General features: G+C 39.3%; 1 protein-coding gene across 16 annotated transcripts in view; it reads left to right on the top strand.

The window, feature by feature from the left end:
- IKZF1 (IKAROS family zinc finger 1) overlaps window positions 1–17437 on the top strand; it is a 69737-nt gene that overhangs the window by 14128 nt on the left and 38172 nt on the right. For all 16 annotated transcript variants that reach the window (XM_050971057.1, XM_050971054.1, XM_050971053.1 and 13 more), the window contains one exon: window positions 5557–5676. In XM_050971057.1, coding sequence (XP_050827014.1) covers window positions 5557–5676 — 120 coding nt within the window. The remainder of the gene's footprint in view (window positions 1–5556; window positions 5677–17437) is intronic.

Below are 17437 nucleotides of genomic sequence, written 5' to 3' on the forward strand. Positions count from 1 at the left end.
CTCGCTCCTGAGGTAACAAATTTGGAATTGTAACTGGATAAACTTACATATCACTGCTTTGTTGCAGGTTGAACCAATTTGTATATGAAATAAAATCTGTCTTATGTGGTTCCTGGAGCATTTGTAGCCTTAGCAGAAAAAGCAGTGGGGTTTTAGTTTTTTTGCTTTGGATCTGCCTGGAGCAATGAGAGGCACCTCAACCTGAATCCAGCTCCTCTGCCTGCTGCAGAAACCCTTCCCTGCTTGCATAAGCTCTTTCGGAGAGGAGCGCTGATCTCCTCTTCCTCTGCAGCAGCACAGGCTACCCTGGATATCCCCACCTAAGTGTTGTGGTATTCTTTACAACAGTGTGAATTGGAGCTTCACACCTGCTGCTTCTTACTAGAGCGTTGCTTACTTTTCTTATGACATGAAGAGTAGCAGCAGGGGAGATGCTGCCTTGAGTAAAGAATTGGATTGGTAGAGCTTTGCATTCCTTGTGGCCTGCTCTCCCCTTCAGAGGGAAATCTTACAAGGAACTTAGCCATTTTGAATGCTTGTATATATGTAAATATATACATAATAGATGTATATCTATAATTTGTAGTTCTCAAAGTTTTCTGTAGTTGAACCACTGTAGTATTTTGCTGTGCCTTTTAGCTTTTCTAGCATATCATCCAATAGTACTATTTTGCGATGAGAGAGGGTTTTCTTGAAAAAGAAAGTTACTTTTGATAAGTGGGAGACCTACACAAACTGATTAAAGTCTGCTTTGAACTCTCCTGCTGTTTCTGTCACTGAGCATCTGGTACTTTCTGTGAGCAAAGGCTATGACTTGTATTGGGTTGTTAGCTGAATTTATGGCCAAAGAAAGAACTTCCTAATTTACTTTCATTTATGGTAAGAGTTATTTGGGAACTCACCTTCTGGAAATGAGAGTTTGTCAGATTAGGTTCCACAGATACTGGCTCTTTGTAAGCTCTTAACAGACCTCAAAAGTAGAGGATCTGAAGGTACAGGGATGTTACCTACTTCTTTCTCATAGGTTGGTGAATGCAGAAAGGAATCTTTCCCCTTGTATTCTCCTTGGTTTCTATGTTTCTGGGATGCTTCCTAGCATGATGAGGGAGCTCTGTTATACGCTGGGAACCAGTTAAACAATTGCACAGTTTCAGGAGTGTAAGATTGTCCTGTCAGTTGTAAAACATTTATTTATTTCTCCTGTTTTATGAGTATTGCTCATCAGGTGTAGCTGGCTCTGTGGGCCTATGGAATTAGGAGGCTTCACTAGCACACTTGGTTGTGTTTTTTAAAATATAAGTTAAAAAATAAACTTAGTTTGGTGGGTTTCTTCAGGGCTTTTTGTTTTGTATTTCAACCCAGAAATAAAGAAGGTCTCTAGAAACAGTCGCCCCAGTTCAAACGCGGTGTTTTGCAGCCACGTGCGTTATGCAGTTGCCGCTGACTCAGGTGTGGCAGCGGCCAGCCAGGCCAGGAGAGTATAAAACTAACATGAGTGAGCCAAACCCTGCCTGCACACAGGCATTCCCACCTTGGGGAATCCAGGCATAGCTGACTCCTAGAGGAACTGAAATACTGTGTGACTAGCACAGAGTTCACACTTTTTATTTTTCTCCTGAAAGTGATATTTCATGAGACAAGCAGTTGCAGTTCTGAAATGAGGAGAGAGCTGACATACATTTAACCAAATGGTATCCGGCACCCATACAAGAGAGTCAGAAAACACAGATAACATCTCACTTAACAAGCAGTATTTTTCCTGCCTTTTTTTCTCTTCTTTTTTTTTTTTTTTTTTTTTTTTCAGTTCTAGGGTCTAACAGTTAAGGAAGGTGAAAAAACAGTACAAATGTTTCTACATCTAACATTGAGAGATCTCCTAGAACAAATCAGGCTGTGCTGCACTCTGCAAAAGCAGGAAGAAGAAACTCTCAATATTAAATACATGCACACCCAACATTAGTTTGTGAAAGGATAGGGAATGAGATTTCTAAAATACGTCCTGCCCTGGCTTTCTTTTCAACAGTTGCAGTACCAGCAGCACCATTCTGGTATGAACTGAATCACTCTCAGATCTGGATGTATATGTTAAAGGAACATGTAAAAGCTAAGGACTTCGACAGAAATAAAGGATACTAAAACCTTATTGAACTTTATTGCAGTTTTTTTTCCCTTCCTCTCTTTCCTTATGGCTTCAAGTATATTTCTAGGGCAGAGATGAGGAAACTCAAATAGAGAGAAATTGCGGGCCTTGCAAGAGATCACTGATAGGTTAGGCTCTTTGACTATTTTTATACAGAAATTGCAGTGTAGAAAATCTGAGACCATCTTACAGAGATGCAGATTGAAATAAAGGCATATTTGATACAGCCTGCAGTTGTAATTCTTTCTGTTTATGACTTCACCAAGAGCAACATGAATCAGTGGCAGTACCAGAAACAGAACTTCAATTCCATAGCTAAGGTGGCTTTTAATAATAATTAATTAAAAAAACCAATAAACCACTCCCTCCACCTCAAGATTAGATTCTTTTTTTATACTTCACTTCTTAAACTACTTTGCTCTGTTATGTGACTTTTGAATAATTTTCCCCAATACTGGCCATTAGGTATTGGGATGTACTTTAGCTCCTTTTCCTTTGACCAGATGTTGTTCTGGGCATGTCTGCTTGAAATTAAAATGGAAAGCATTCCCACCTTTCCCCTTCCATTTCTAAATTCATTGGAAAAAGAATGTTGAGATCATGTATGTGTAAGATTGCCATGCAGTAATGAACTTACCATGGTGTAATGATTTAGATGTCATTAAGGCATGAAATAGAAATATGATGCTCTAGAATCCAAGAGACAGAGCTCAAGAATTGGATCTATATAAAATCCACTGGTTTTGTCCTGTTTTTTTGCATGTAGGGATTTCTCAATCATGTGTATCAAGAAGAAATCAAATTATATTCAATGGGTCATTAAAGACAGGTTTACTAAGTTTTCTTAGCTGCAGTCTCCTGCAAAGAGGGAAACAGACCTGATCTCCAGCTTCTGCCCCTCCAAGTCCATGAGGCGAGTCTGATTCATATCACCTGGGCAAACTGCTATTAATTTAACAAGTAGAAGACTGATACCCAGTTAGTGAACCAAAGAGTTCACCACTGCAAATGTATTCTTCTGCTAACAGATTTCTATTCCAAAAAGACTGCTCTGACTTCAAATTCTGCCTAGACTACATATTGTAGGATTCCCAAGAACACACTTAGAAAGATATTACTTTCTTTATTACCTGTTTTCCCATAGTTTTGGTATTATGACTTAATATTGGTTTGTAGTCAAAAATAGTCTTCAGCTTTTTAGGATAATTATTCTTCTCAGCCTAGACTCAAAGCATCAACATCGATTGCTTTAACTGGGATTGCTGTTTCATCCTTGGAAGATGCAGGTAGCTTTAGATTATTGTTACTTTCGAACAACTTTCCTTAACTTATGTGTAATGTGAAGACAGCTGCCAGGCTGTTACTTGACCTCCAATTAAACCTCTGGGTTTTCTTGGTTTTTGTTTTGTGTGAGGCAAAATGTGTTGAACAAACTGAAATATTTCAGTTTGTTCAAATATGTCTCTCCTCACTTGTGCATTTTATTTGTAAGAGATGCCTCAGCTTGGCAAGTTAAGACTTGCAGTGGAAAGTTGCTGTCAGTTCTGTAAGTTCCCTACATACCAGAAATCTGAAGAAATAATTAAATAAGGAGCGAAATTGTGAATGGCAAAAAAAAAATATTCATTCACTTACTTCCTGCTTTTATTTTCCTTTGCTCCCTCTTGTCCATTTATGCAATCTGCCTTTGCTCTTGCAGGGGCATCCATTGGGTGTGATTTTGCCCATTTAAGAGAATGCCACAGAAGCTAGGTAGGAGAGGGACCTTATTAAATCATCTAGTTAATCCTCCTGCCAGTGCAGGACTGTTTCTTCAATACCCTGGAGTCCTCTGGCTGCAGTTTGGGATGGTTCACCTGGTGCAGCTCTCAAAACTCCTGCTCAGCAATTATTCCACAGTTTCATAGGTGTGTCATTAAGAAATGCAGTCACATACTCATTTAATTCGTTTAAACATAAGTCTGTGCCAACAACTCAAAACAGCTAATTTGGAAGATGATTTAAAACTACCTGTCATTCCTCCCCATCATGATCAGTATAGATGGGAAAAGACTGCTTTTATCCATCCAGGAGGCAGGGAGGAAACCACTCGCTTCATTCAGATCAAGTCTGTAACTGGCACCACTAAACTGCTGTCACTAAAGTAAGGTATATTTGGTTTGGTTTTTCCATTTCTGGTAAGTGTTTTAAGGTTTAAGTGATGTTTGTGTTTTAATGAGGGAATTCTAGTTTGGAAAAAACCCACTAATTTGCTAAGGCTGTGTGCCATAAAATGACTGCCCTTACCGGTGTGCCAGTTACACAGGATGTGGAACAGATCTCATCAATGTAATTTGGTAACATCTCCATTTTCCAGACAATGGTCTTACATGAAATTACTGCATTTGAATTCTGCTCTGGGCATGTTCTGGTCTTTGCTTCTTATGCAAAGGCCAGTCTTTTAGTAATAATCAATGAAACTAATCACTTAGATAATTCCTTCAGTAGATGTTTCCAAGGCATGCTTTTGTTAAGGATGTATGCAGTCGTTTTAAAAGTTCTGCACAGTGATAGTACAATGGGCAGGAGATGTATGCTGCTACTGAGGGGTGAATCAGGAAACCTCACCCTTTCTGGAAGACAATATTTAGAAAGAGAGTTCTTTTTTCTTACTATATTGTATTTGGCACTATAGCAGTTCCACAATATCTGCAGTGTTTTAAAGCATCAAACTGTTTGCCTCTGCAAAACCTTGTGTATTCCAGATGTTGGGGTTTGTTTCCTATTTGCAAATTGAAGACAATAAAATCCTTGAAGTCTGCTTATTGTACATGTTTAAGAAGTCCTAGTACCTACAGGCACTTCACTACTTGTAGGTCAGAACTTGATCTGGGGATATTAGTGAAGCTTGCTGGCATTGTAGCTGAATTTTCAGTTGAAGATAAAACTTTATTTGAGGTAGTTCATTTGGAGCCCCAGAATACCTGTGGGTTGGACTTCACTAGTCTTGGAAGCAAATCCAGATGTGTTTTCAAGGAGAAATTGTGGAAGAAAGAAGATTTTTTACCAAGAACATCCATTTGATAACCTTTATAATCTGTCAGTCTATGTTGGCTAAACTGGATCTTCTGAGCATAGCTGCTGGAAAGCTTACATATCTCACAAATATTCAAAATGGTAAGACTAATAACTGTGTATCCATACTCAGTAAATTTGTCAGAGATATTGGTATGCATTCTTTTAAAAAAATTTATTCCCATGTATTCCTAAGAAGTTTTATTTGCAGGAGAGTGGGATTTGGTCCTAAGAATATCATGCTTTAGTAGTGTTTAGGGGTTTTGTAAGTTTTATTTGGTTTGTGGTTCCTCTTACTGTATTATTTGAAAATGAGACTACTCTGACCATGACAAGCTAACTGCTGCTTTCCTCACTATTAGGAAAGGAAAGTCCTCCAACTAGTGATGTCCCTGATGATCCAGATGAACCTATGCCTATACCAGAGGACCTTTCAACTAGTACTGGAGGTCAGCAGAGTTCTAAGAATGACAGAATCTTGGGTAAGATAACAAATACACTCTAATAAGAAATACTAGTAGATGATATAACAATAATGTTAAATTACTTTTTCACAAGCTGGTAAACAAGCAGGTCCTGTGCCTTTCCATCTTTTTCAGGTGCACAGTTTTTTTGTGCAACCTTTTCTTTGGGAAAGGCATCTTCATCTGCAGACAACTTGTAAAGATCCTACTGTTTGTCTTCTTACCATGACTGTTGCTTGATATTCTCCTCAGGAAAGAGAGTTTTCATTCTGTGTAGGAAATAGAATGAAATATGTGGGTCCAGGTCAAAATTATATGAAGTCAGATTTGATAAAAATTCAATAAATGCTCAGGAATTTTAATTATTATTTTTATTATTAATTTGAATGCTATCTTGAATGTTACTGTGTTATCTGCTATTCAGGTTTCTTCAGAAATGAATATTAGAACATAAGTAGTACTTAGTTATTTGAGATTCCAATATTTGATCTTCATTTATCTTTGATTTTTTACCTGAGAGAACTTTAGAAAACACTTATGTTCTAGGTAAAAATCCACAATTGATAAAGCCTGTTGGGTTAGAATTGTTGTCCAGAGATGACTGTGCAAAATGCTGATTATTCTTAGGGATCCCAGACTCACACCAAGGACTAACGATGCTGATGACTACTGTATGCACCTGCTCCCACGTAGTGCACTAAAAAGACTAAATATTACTTGAGCACCATGCCTGTTTACTAGTAGGGGAAAAAAAAAAAGGAAAAGAAGGAAAAAAAGCACAGTGATTCCCAGAATGCTGTGATAAATGCCTTATATGATAAAAATAGTTCTGTAAAGGGATGACTATCAAAGTACAAGTGTTTACCCACGAATAAAAGTATTGCTCATTATTCTTACATTCTAACATTATTGTAAGAGTAAGGGTCAAGGTGGACGATTTACAGAAAGATTGTAAGTGCCTTTAAATAATAATTGTCTAAGGAAATCCAGTAAAGGATAATAGGTGGAAAGGGAGGCACAGAAGGCAAAATAATTAATTCAACATCATACAGCAGGATGGTGTCAGCATTAGGAATAGAACCTACTCCCAAACTCCAGCACAAGCTAATAGTGAGTGCATCATCTTATGCATCTTCATTTTATTTACCATTTGATCCCCTCTTATCAAAAATGTGAGCAAAAATTTCAGCTCCTAAATGCATATTGACATACTTTATGAAAAAAAAATATTTGAAAATGATTTTTTACAATCTGATCACTTACTACATGATTTATTTTTCAGTCCAAAGATCTTTGGACGAAGTCTTTCATTAACTGCTTGTCTATCAACTCAGTAAAAAGGGTTATGTCTCCTTTCTCCCACAGTAACTAAACCTAAATTTTTAAGCCATGAGTCAAAAATTAAATTTTTATATTCTTTTTATATTCTTTCTATATTCTTTGATATTCTTAATTTATATTATGTTCTATATAAATTTTTATATTCTATATTTGTTCAAACCCAAACACGATTTTTTATTGTGTTGAATTTTCTTTAATATACACACAAATATTGTGAAGACCCAGCAAAGTTGAACTTTATATTTGCTGATGATGTAATGATTCTGCCAACAGTCATATATCAATATGTACACATATTCTAAATATGATATGTTCCATCTGTTATTCTCAATACTTAGCAATAAGTTAGATTTTCCATGCCCTGACATGAACAATTTTTCTACAGCCACTTTCTCTACCCATAGGTTCTTTGTTTATAGGGGTTATATCTTGTAGTGAGACATTTACCATAGTCAACAGAAACAAAGACAATTCACAATACTCTGCTTTATGGATGATCTGTAGGTATCAACTCCAATGCTTGCAATGTTTGTCTTTTCTGTAAAGCTGCATACACTTTTAACTCTTCTATTGCTCCTTTTTGCTAGCTCTAAGCCAGCTCTCTGAAAACAGTATACTAAAAAAATTAACTCTCCCTTTTTACAAAAGGATGCGACTATATGCCCCAGGCATATTAGGAGCCATATGATTGCTGTGCACATTCTGGATCTTCATCAAAAGAAAATCTCTCAGGAATAAAATAATACCTTAGGAGTGGTGTTTGGCCTATATGATCCTACAGCTGTATTAGAGGTGAAGGGGGCTGTCTTCCTATGTAGACATGGCATGGCAGTGTAGACAGGCTTGGTGTTTAGTACAACACTGTCATTGCCAAGTCCCAAGATCTGTTCCTCACTGTTATTTATCACCAAACTTAGGTAGATAATAATGATCTGAAAAAGTAGTTTGAAGATTGAAAGATAGGGAGAGCATTGTAAAGACCAGCTTTTTGTTATCTGTGTGCATCTGGCAAGTGGGAGCTACACTGTGGCCTGTGGTGACCAACAGGCCCTGCATGAGCAGATATGATCTGCCAAGAATTTCTCTCTGTGTGACTTTCCTAATGTCCCATCTGTTTCTTTCATCAAAAGGGAATCCCCTCGCATTTGGATTTATTTCAACATAGGGTTTACAGTGCATTCCACTTAACCTGTAACACCCTGAGAGATCAGCTGTCCATACAGCATACACCAAGGAATTTGAGTCAGACATTTAATGAAGTCTCTATATTCTGGAGGGGTTTTTTTGTACACATAGGGCTATAGAGGTAACAATGGGAATTGAGAATTTGTTAAATGAAAATAATAAATATTTACCTCATCCTACTGAAATCATTAGGTGAGAAATCTTTCTTTAGTTTTAATCAGCCTGTGAGATAGAAATGTTCAAGTGACAGCTTGCATCCTCAGATTTGTAGTAACATTTAATGAAATAATTTTTAACCCTGGAGTCAAAAGTTTAATTACCTTTCTCATCAATTTAGCATTTCAAAGGTCAAAGGTTACAGGAAATAAGCTATTTTTAGAACAGAAAGATAGGCTCTACTCTTCCACGAGTTTTTAAAAATCTGCTTTTGTGCTTCATCCAAACATATTCTGAGACTTTAATGTGGTGCTACAGAGCTGATAGAAGCATTTGAAATATTTCTCCTGCTCCAAGAAGCAAGGTGTTGAAGTCCTCTACTTGCCAGATTTTATTGGTTGCCTTTAGTTTTTCAATTATCATTTAAAATTACTATAGAGGGTTCAAATTTCATAAAGGAGGTACCCAGGGAATCATGAAATGTATGTTTTGACATATGTCCCCAGGAAGGGAAGATGCCCAAAACCTGGGTTTCTTCTGACAAATGCAAAAGTTATCAACGGGTGTGAAAGGATAATTTATGGAAGTAAAGTCATCAACAGTTTCTAGTAATAATCCCAAATAGCACAGCAAAGCAGAAATGTATTGGAAGAGATGTTCTGATCTCCATCAAGACTATTCATTTCTTTGATGAGCTTACTATGATTTTAATGTCACAACCCCCAGAAAATCATTATGTGTTGAGCAGCTTCCTTCTGCATGCTTAATTTCTGCTGCTCTGTCCACTAGATCTTCTTCCTTTCTTATCCTATTCTCCATCCCAAATGTACTTCTCAGGCTGATCTGACACCTATAACATTTTATTGTTTTAATCTTGTTCTTTTCACCCATGTGCTCTTCAGATAGTTTCTCTAGAAAACACCGTGAGCATTTTCAGCAATGTGTGAGATTTTCACAGCTCTTTAAGGCTCTAGAGACTCTCTTTTATCATCTGTCCTAAATGACTCTCTTTTATCATCTGTCCTAAATGTCGTAAAAATCCTTTTGAAATCTTGGTCTGAGTTATTTAGAAATCCACTGAAAGTCCATTCCACTAAGAATTAGTGCTTTGCAGCCTATTTTGAACAGCCCTATTTCCCAGGGTACCCTATTGGAAATATCATGTGATAATTCTCAGTCTCTGCAAGTTTCAAGTTAAACGTTGTGTGCACCTTTTGTAGATGATCAATACTGAACATCCTGTGTGTGGTAAACAGTTGCAATTTAGGCCTGTTTGTGCTCTGAGACTGTATCCTAATTCAAGCCATGTGTGGGAAGTTAATGAGTTAGTGATCTGTAGATCAAGCCCTACTTCATGGAGAAAGAGCCATTTGCTGCAGTGGTGGAATTCGTCTAGAAAAGTAGGCAGTGCCTTCCTTTGTCCATAACTGCCCATTCCGTAGGCAGCCATCACTGGATAAAAAAAGCCATCTCACAGTGTTTGTGGCCTCAGAAAGAGGCTGTGGGCTCACCATTTCTGCACAGATAGCTGTCTGGTGCTGCAGATGACCATAGACTTCTAGGACAGAAGTCATATGTTACCACTGCAGTCACAGATTACAGTCTGGGCCTGGAACAAATAATGTATAGACCTCTTCTTCTTTTTAAGAGGTGGGGAGAATTCATCTCACAAAATTAGTTTGAAACTGTCATACAATTGACAGAGAATACCCAAGTAACCAGTCAGGGTGATCATAGACATCAGTAGAAAACAGACAAGATTCATATGAAGTTATAAAGTCTATTTGTTTAAAATAAATAAGTATAGGAAGAGACATTAAAAGGCAGATTTTTTTTGATATTTTTCTCTCCCAGTGGGAAATACCAAGTGATGATGTTGCGTCCCTCCCACAACTCAGTTATTGAAGCAGAAGCCTGTGTAGCTGCAGGTGCCTGGCCTCACTGGGACTCCTGGCATTGCCTTCACACCCTGGGGTCCTCCCTCTCAGCCATGGGCATTCAGGGGTTGTAACCTGCATGAGGAGCTACTTACTGATGCAGGCAAGTGTCCCCTCTCTGAGCAGCTTTGATGCTTTATTTCCTTAAAAGGAGCTCAATCATTTGAGAGCATGGGCACAAGCATTGCTGAGGGGCCACCAGGCAACCACAACCATTGCCATTACATAAATCTACTGCAACTCTCACACAGCTGGGTGGAGACAGAGTAGAAGTGTGGAAAGGCTGCAGACAGAGGGGAAAAGCGAGGAAAGACAAAAGGGGAAGTGCCCCACCCCAGCTTGCAACATCAGGCCTGTGGTTCAGACAGGTCCAGCGCACTGGTGCCCCGGTAATGCTGCTGGGCAGGAAAAGGGGCTGAAGAAAACTTCTGGTGCTAAACATCTTTGCACACTCCTCCTTGTGAATGTTCAGTGGCTATGAAGGCAGTGTCTTGTGTATGAATAAGAAAGTGTGGCATGTGTGTGCCTGGACATTCAGAGAACCAAATTCCAAGAGCTGAAAAAACCTGTGTAATATTTTATTTGCTCAGGTTTCAGATGGACATCTCTGCTGCTCAAAGGTCTGGAAGTGTGTAGAAGCTGATGAACCTGTATAAATAATCAGTGATAATTGCTGTCTCACCTGATGTAGACCCCATGAGAGCAGAGAGAAAATTTATTAAGAGATGATTTGGGGAGCTTTGAAAATAATCTTTAACCTTCCACAACGAAATAAGGCTTGAAAGTCCAACTGAGGAGTCTTCTGAAGGAATTGAAAAACTTGAAGCTGAAATATTTTAGGAACTTTTAAAAATAGGGAAGTCAGGAATCTCCCCTCTTGTTTGGTCTGAAGCCCCTATTTCTAACCCCAAAGTAACAGTCCCCAGTATGTACTGGTATTGTGTGTTCTGAGAGCCTGCCAGTATGATGTATATTATTTTAAGGAGAATGCAGAAGATATTTTTGTCAGGATTATTTTGGTTTTGTCTGCAAAACTCTTATAGGGATTTGTGTAGAGAAGGATGGGGGTGGTTTAGTTGGAGAAGGCATGTGACAAATTTCATGAAGGCCTTTAAATATGCTATACAGGATATAAGTTATATTCCAGCCTTCAAAGGAATATTTTGCATGAGCATGTGAAACAGTGTGAAACAGAGTGAGGTACAGAAGACCCTGGTATATGGGGCCACTGGGAATTTCCCATTGTGCCAAGAGACAAGCTCTGACCTGTCTAATGACTTAGGACTCAGAAAAATATACATGAAGGCAAATGGAAAAATGCCCTATTACTGAAGGTGAATTCTCTATCAAATTTAAAAATGCTTGCTGCAAGTATGGAGAGTGAACATTTTCAGAATAAGCTTGCAAGAAATTTGTGGAAGTAAGGGTGAGCCAGCCTGGAAAACAGAGCTGCTGCAGCCCCAGCATAGGCTGTGCTGCATTATGAGCTCAGTTCTCCCAACCTGTGCAAAGCCAGAACAGGCATGTAAAAATCTGCCTTCTTGATGCAACCATAGGACATGACAAAATCAAAGCCTTGAGAACAGAACTGATCCTAAAAAGAGTTGTATTCTTACAATGATTTTTATTTAGTTTTGTGAGGATTTTTTTTTTACTCAGAAGCATGACAGCAGCATGATTTGTGTTGCCACTGTGTGGCAACATGATATTGCAGGAGATGCTGAAGCTATGGTTTTTTCTCCTATTTCTCCAGAGCTGTGTAGCTTGTGGAGCTGCAGCCTATTTCATGAGCACCTGCTGGGTAAAGCTGTGTTTTTAGAAGATAACATCACTACAAAAGTCAGGAAAAGCCTGGGAACTGTGCAATTTTTTTTTGTTCAGTATTGGAGAGTGGCGAGCATTGCTTGAATAGGAGAGATGCAGTGTGTTTAGCTGTGTGGCTTTAGGTACAGAGATTGAGTCTGCTGATCTAAACTGCAGTGAGAGGAAGTTCTCTTTATCTGAGCAGAAGAGATGTGCCTCAGAGATAAGCCCCCTTCTAGCTGGGGAGTTAAATTTATCTAGCAGGATCTCAGCAGTGGCTGCAGCTCAATTCAGATGCACCAGGCTCTGGCTGGAAGATGGGCATGTTTTAAGCTGGGGAGGACGTCTGTAACTGCAGCTTGCAAAAATTCAGGTGATTTTAAGGAAATAATTCTTCATCAAAAGGTTGGATTCATCTCCCAAAGCCACCCACCCCTCTGTTCTGTGTTAATTTTTGCTTGCTTTTTGTTGTAGGCTTGCTTTTTGCTTTGAGCAAATTTTCTCACACCCTGAGTGCGCTTGACTGCAGCCTTACCAAAAACTTAACTGCTGGACTGAGGCACAGTGCAGGGACTACTTAGCCCTACAGAGTTGATGTTTCAGAACCAGCTGCTCTTTTGGTCTTGTTCAGCCACTCCTCATACTTCTGTAATTTCAGCTCCTGCTATGGTGACTCCCTGGGAAGAGATGGTTTCTGGCTGCAGAGGACCTGCAGCTATGCTCTCCCCTCAGATGTGAACTTCCCAGGCTCTGTCCCACAGTAAAATGTGCAAACACAGTGTCACTCTGGCTTGATCCACCACATTTGAGATTTTCAAGGAAGGATGTGCAGTGTGGTCATGCCTCCACAGTTTTCCCCAATGTAGAATAAGCCCTTTATGATAAAGAGGAGATGGAAGAACTCCTTTTCGGAGCTGTAGTCCTAAAGCCAGGAGTGAACACCACTCATTACAGCAGGACAGAGGTTTGTTCCCAAACCTTTTTCTTTGAGTTCACTATGTGAGGTTTCTTGAAGCCTCAGATGGCCTCTCAGGAAAAAGCTTTGCCTGGCAGGCAGCAGATCGGTGTGACATAGCCACTAGTGCAGGCTTACCCTCAGCATGTCATTTATGGTGCTGATGTGGGACCACAACAAGCTGTTAACTTGTGAAGATGGATCAGCTAGCATCCCAGGATTTTGGCTTCCAGACACAGCTTATTGGAAACTGCCATGCCTCATCCAGCTGTCTCCCTGAACAAGTGAGCAGAACAGCAGCCCAAAAGCAGGCTAGACCTCAGCCTGCAATGCAAGACATCCCGCTGCTCCCTCCCTCCCTCTCTTGTCTCCTGCCTCCCTCCCTCTCTTGTCTCCTCCCTCCCTCCCTTGTCTCCTCCCTCACCCATAGATTCTGTGTGGATTCTGTGTTATAAAGGTGCACATGCAGGAACAAAATTACTCGTAAATTAACCCTGGTGTGGGCTTATTTCTTTATTTTTTGACACATCTTGAAGTTAGGAATAATGCCCAGCTCTTGTATTTCAGTGTAGGGTCATGTTTCTCAGAAGCAAGAAGGTGTCTAAGTTGCCTGCATAAAAAGAAGTCCCAAGAAGGTATCTAATCTATTGTTTCTCCGTTAGCCATAGTGACATCACAGGCACCAAATGGGATTTTTTGGAGTGAGTAACTCATACTCTATTAATGAAAATGTGATTTCAGTCCTAACATGACAAAATCTATACCTAAAAATGGAATTAAGGATCTGATTGAATAATTGAAGAAAAAAAAAATGCCAGAGCAAACACAGAATTGTTCTCAAATTCCAGCCAAAACAGGCCTGATCTAAGAAGAAAAGTTTAGGCACATATTTTCCTCTTTGTTTTTCACATTCCATTTCTCTTGTTTCTCTTCCCTCAAAGATAGTCCAAAATTATCTTGCTTGAGAAGTATGACATATGTAGCAAAAATGGAGAAATATGACAGCATGAATTAACTTCCACTCTTCCAAGCCACACATCAGAGTTTAAAGACAAAAAATAAAAAATAAAAAAAAAAAAGGAGGGAAAAAAAGGAGAAGAAACTGAAGGGTAAGGAGAACTTTCACATGAACCTTTTTTTTTACCCTGGAAATGTTATTTCTGAGGAAGTGGCTCTTACCAGAGTTTTCAGTAACTTCTAGATTATTTCATGGAATGATTTGAGAAACTCATTTGTTCCCTGACACTTTCTTAAAAAATACATGATAACTGAGATCTTTAGAATAAATTGCTAATTCCTTCATATAACAGAGTATCTGCACATGATTTTGCCCTCCCTGCTGATTAAGTAACAACAGAAGTGTTTAATGCAATGGAAAGGTGGGTTTGAACTAAAGTTGGCGACACTTTCAGCTCATGTTGCAATTAATAGAAGAGGAAATATTCATTCTCCATATTTCGTCATTTAGAAGCATCCTGTGTTTGTAAGAAGCTGTGATCAGCCAACATCCCTGCTATGGATTTGAACTTCCCAAATCTTTGGTGGTTTTTGAGTTTTAGGGGTTTTTGTCTAAGCTAAGAGTTTTGTGTTCTGATTTTTCATAGTGGCTTAGGGGTTTTTTGGAGGGACGTCCATCCCTTCTCATTCACAGTAGTGTGCACCTCAGCATTATATGGGCCAAGTTATGGAACCTGTTTTTTCCTGCTGTGAATGTGTGTTGCAATGCTCGGAAGTGGTGGCAGTGGTTGGCGTTGAAGCAGGATGGTTTCATTAGCACCAAAACTGGGACTGTGAACTGGGGAACACTGCTGTTTCTGCACCCCTCATGCTGTGTCTGCATTTCAGATACATCTTCCAGTTCTTTCCATGTGAAAATTTATTTTCAGGGGAAAGCAACACATGGACCTATAGAATTCACTATGAAAAATATGTTTGCCTTATTATGGGGTGCTTGGGTTTTGTGCCGAGGTTTGCAAAGCGAAAACACCAGTGAGATTGAGGGAAATGTCAAATTGTGCATGATCCATCTGTACTCTGACCTCCAGCTGCTGTTATTCACAATTCAGGCTGTAAATTTCTGTATTTCCACAGCAAAGCACTCCTCCCATTTTTCTCAGACTGAAGCCATGAGCAAAGAAGTGAGAACATCCCTTCCCCACTGATATGGCACCTTCCTTTCTGAGTCAGGGTTTGTTCTTGTTCTTTCCATTTGTAACTGGCACCTCCTGTGGCTGGATGGTGGAGAGGAGGTGGGGAAGCCTTAATGGCCAGCATGGTCACTGGAGCTTTGTCTGCTGCTGGTGTGGATCTACAACAAGTCATCTAGAAGTCAAATGGAACTAGGCTTTTCTGGGGAGGGGTTGAGTTTCCTGCCCATTTGTCCACATAATGGCAAGTAGAAGTAAAAATGAGAGATGATAATTGTGCTAGCAAAAGGCTTCAGTGGCTTTGGAGCCCAACACATGAAATATATGAGGGTGGAATAATGGTAATGAGGCATTACCTCTGTTGTAGTATCACATTTGTTTAATCTTGCCACTACATTGCTAGTAGATCCTAGTATAATTGGTATCCTATCATGGGCTTATTGTGGTGTTAAGTGGAATTCTTTTTCTCCTTGCAAAACAGACTAGAGAAGTCTGATATTGTTTATTCTGTAATCACACATTAATGAGTCTGTACATTTGCAGTACAGTATAAGCATTAATAATAAGCTCTTTCCTGTTTTCAAAGAAAGAGACTGGTTTATATCATACATGAAACAACCCTTGGTGTTTAGAAGACAATGCAAATATGTTTTTCATTTTTAAAGCTTTTTATAATTCATTTGTTCTCTTTAATATTCCCTTTGACATTTGAAATGACAATGTATTTTCCAGCCATCAGGACCCATTTATTCCATATTCTCCCCTTTGTATGTTTATATGTACATACATACATATATGTACATACAGATATGTGTCTGTCAGCACACAAAATTTTGTGCCTGCAAAACCAAGTTCCTCTGTGTTAATGATTCTGTAAAAACAGTACACATATGCAAAAGAACATTTATCTTGAAAGTTGAGCTTTTCCTTCTTCTTTAGACCAAGCAAAGATGTACTCAGCAACATAAACACATGCCATAAAAATATTTTTTTCAAATCTAAAAGAGGAAAAGGTTAGTTCCTGCTAGCTTGTCTGTATCCTTATAAGAAACCTAACTGTAAATTCCATTTGGGAAGTGGGTAACAGCTGAGGAAGATCCACTTGTACCCACTGTGGCTTTTGTAGTCTGTGTAAAGTGGCTGGGCCAAGGCATCTGTGAAGGTCATAGTACAAGAAGGGCCACCAAGGAATTAATGAAGACAGAGTGAAATGGAGAAAGGAGGGGGAGAAACACACATGACCCCAAGTCTTCCTGTCAGCATTCTTTGCCTGAAAAGGCTCTCCTGCCTGCCCCTACTGGCTTAGCAGTGAGGGGTACATGGATCCTGAGGATTCTCCCCTGCAGCTCGTAAGTGCTATTCCTCCTTGTGTTCAGGTGCTCTATTTACTAATTCCTTGCAGTATTATAGAAGTAAGGCCTGTAATGGAGAGACAGGGAAACGTTCATGAAATGTTTTTCTCCAGAAGATTCTTTTGAAGTCCTATACCAAATTCATGACTGCATAGTGAAGCTTTGGGGGGCATAAAATACCCTCATCAGAAAGAGAGATGGGTGACATATTGAAATCATCTAATGGAAAATGCAAACATAATATCTTGTATCTCTCGTGTGAGATACAGCTTTCCACTGAAAGCTTATGCATGCCTAACTTGATAACTTTCTTAGACATGTTTCAGTACCTAACTGAGCTTACAAATACAAAAGCACAGTCAAAAGTACTGGTGTAATAAAGGTAGTTATGGACCCCTCTGCTCTTCTGTCCCAGAAAGCAATTTGTATTCAGGGAATCTCCTTATGCACATCTTGGGGAACTTCAGACAAGTTCAAGATATAACTCCTCACAAACACTAGGCTAGTTGAGCACAATGCAGTCCCCTGCCTTCCTGTGTGAGAACTGATGTTTTCTCTGTAATGGTGGTTTTTTTCACTCCTCTTTTTTGCCCTCGGTGAAACAGAGCACAAATAGTTGCCTACTTCCTGAGAACACAGTGATCCTCACATTTTGCGCTGCGGGTTGTGTTTTTCACGCTCAGGCATAGGATGGGAGTTAATCAGATAGCCATGAGCAGCTCTAGCAAATAGCACATTTGCATCAGCAGGAGCTAGTTTCAGCAGACTTGCCGGGAAGGTTTTCTGCAGCATGCCACCATCCTGTCCTACTGACAGGCACTGCACATTCATTTGACAAAACAGATGACAATAGAAAATGAAACTTTTAACGTTCTCTTCTTAAAACACTTGAGAAGCACCTTA

The sequence above is a fragment of the Serinus canaria genome, chromosome 2 (assembly GCF_022539315.1).
Source record: "Serinus canaria isolate serCan28SL12 chromosome 2, serCan2020, whole genome shotgun sequence".
Taxonomy (NCBI): Eukaryota; Metazoa; Chordata; class Aves; order Passeriformes; family Fringillidae; genus Serinus; species Serinus canaria.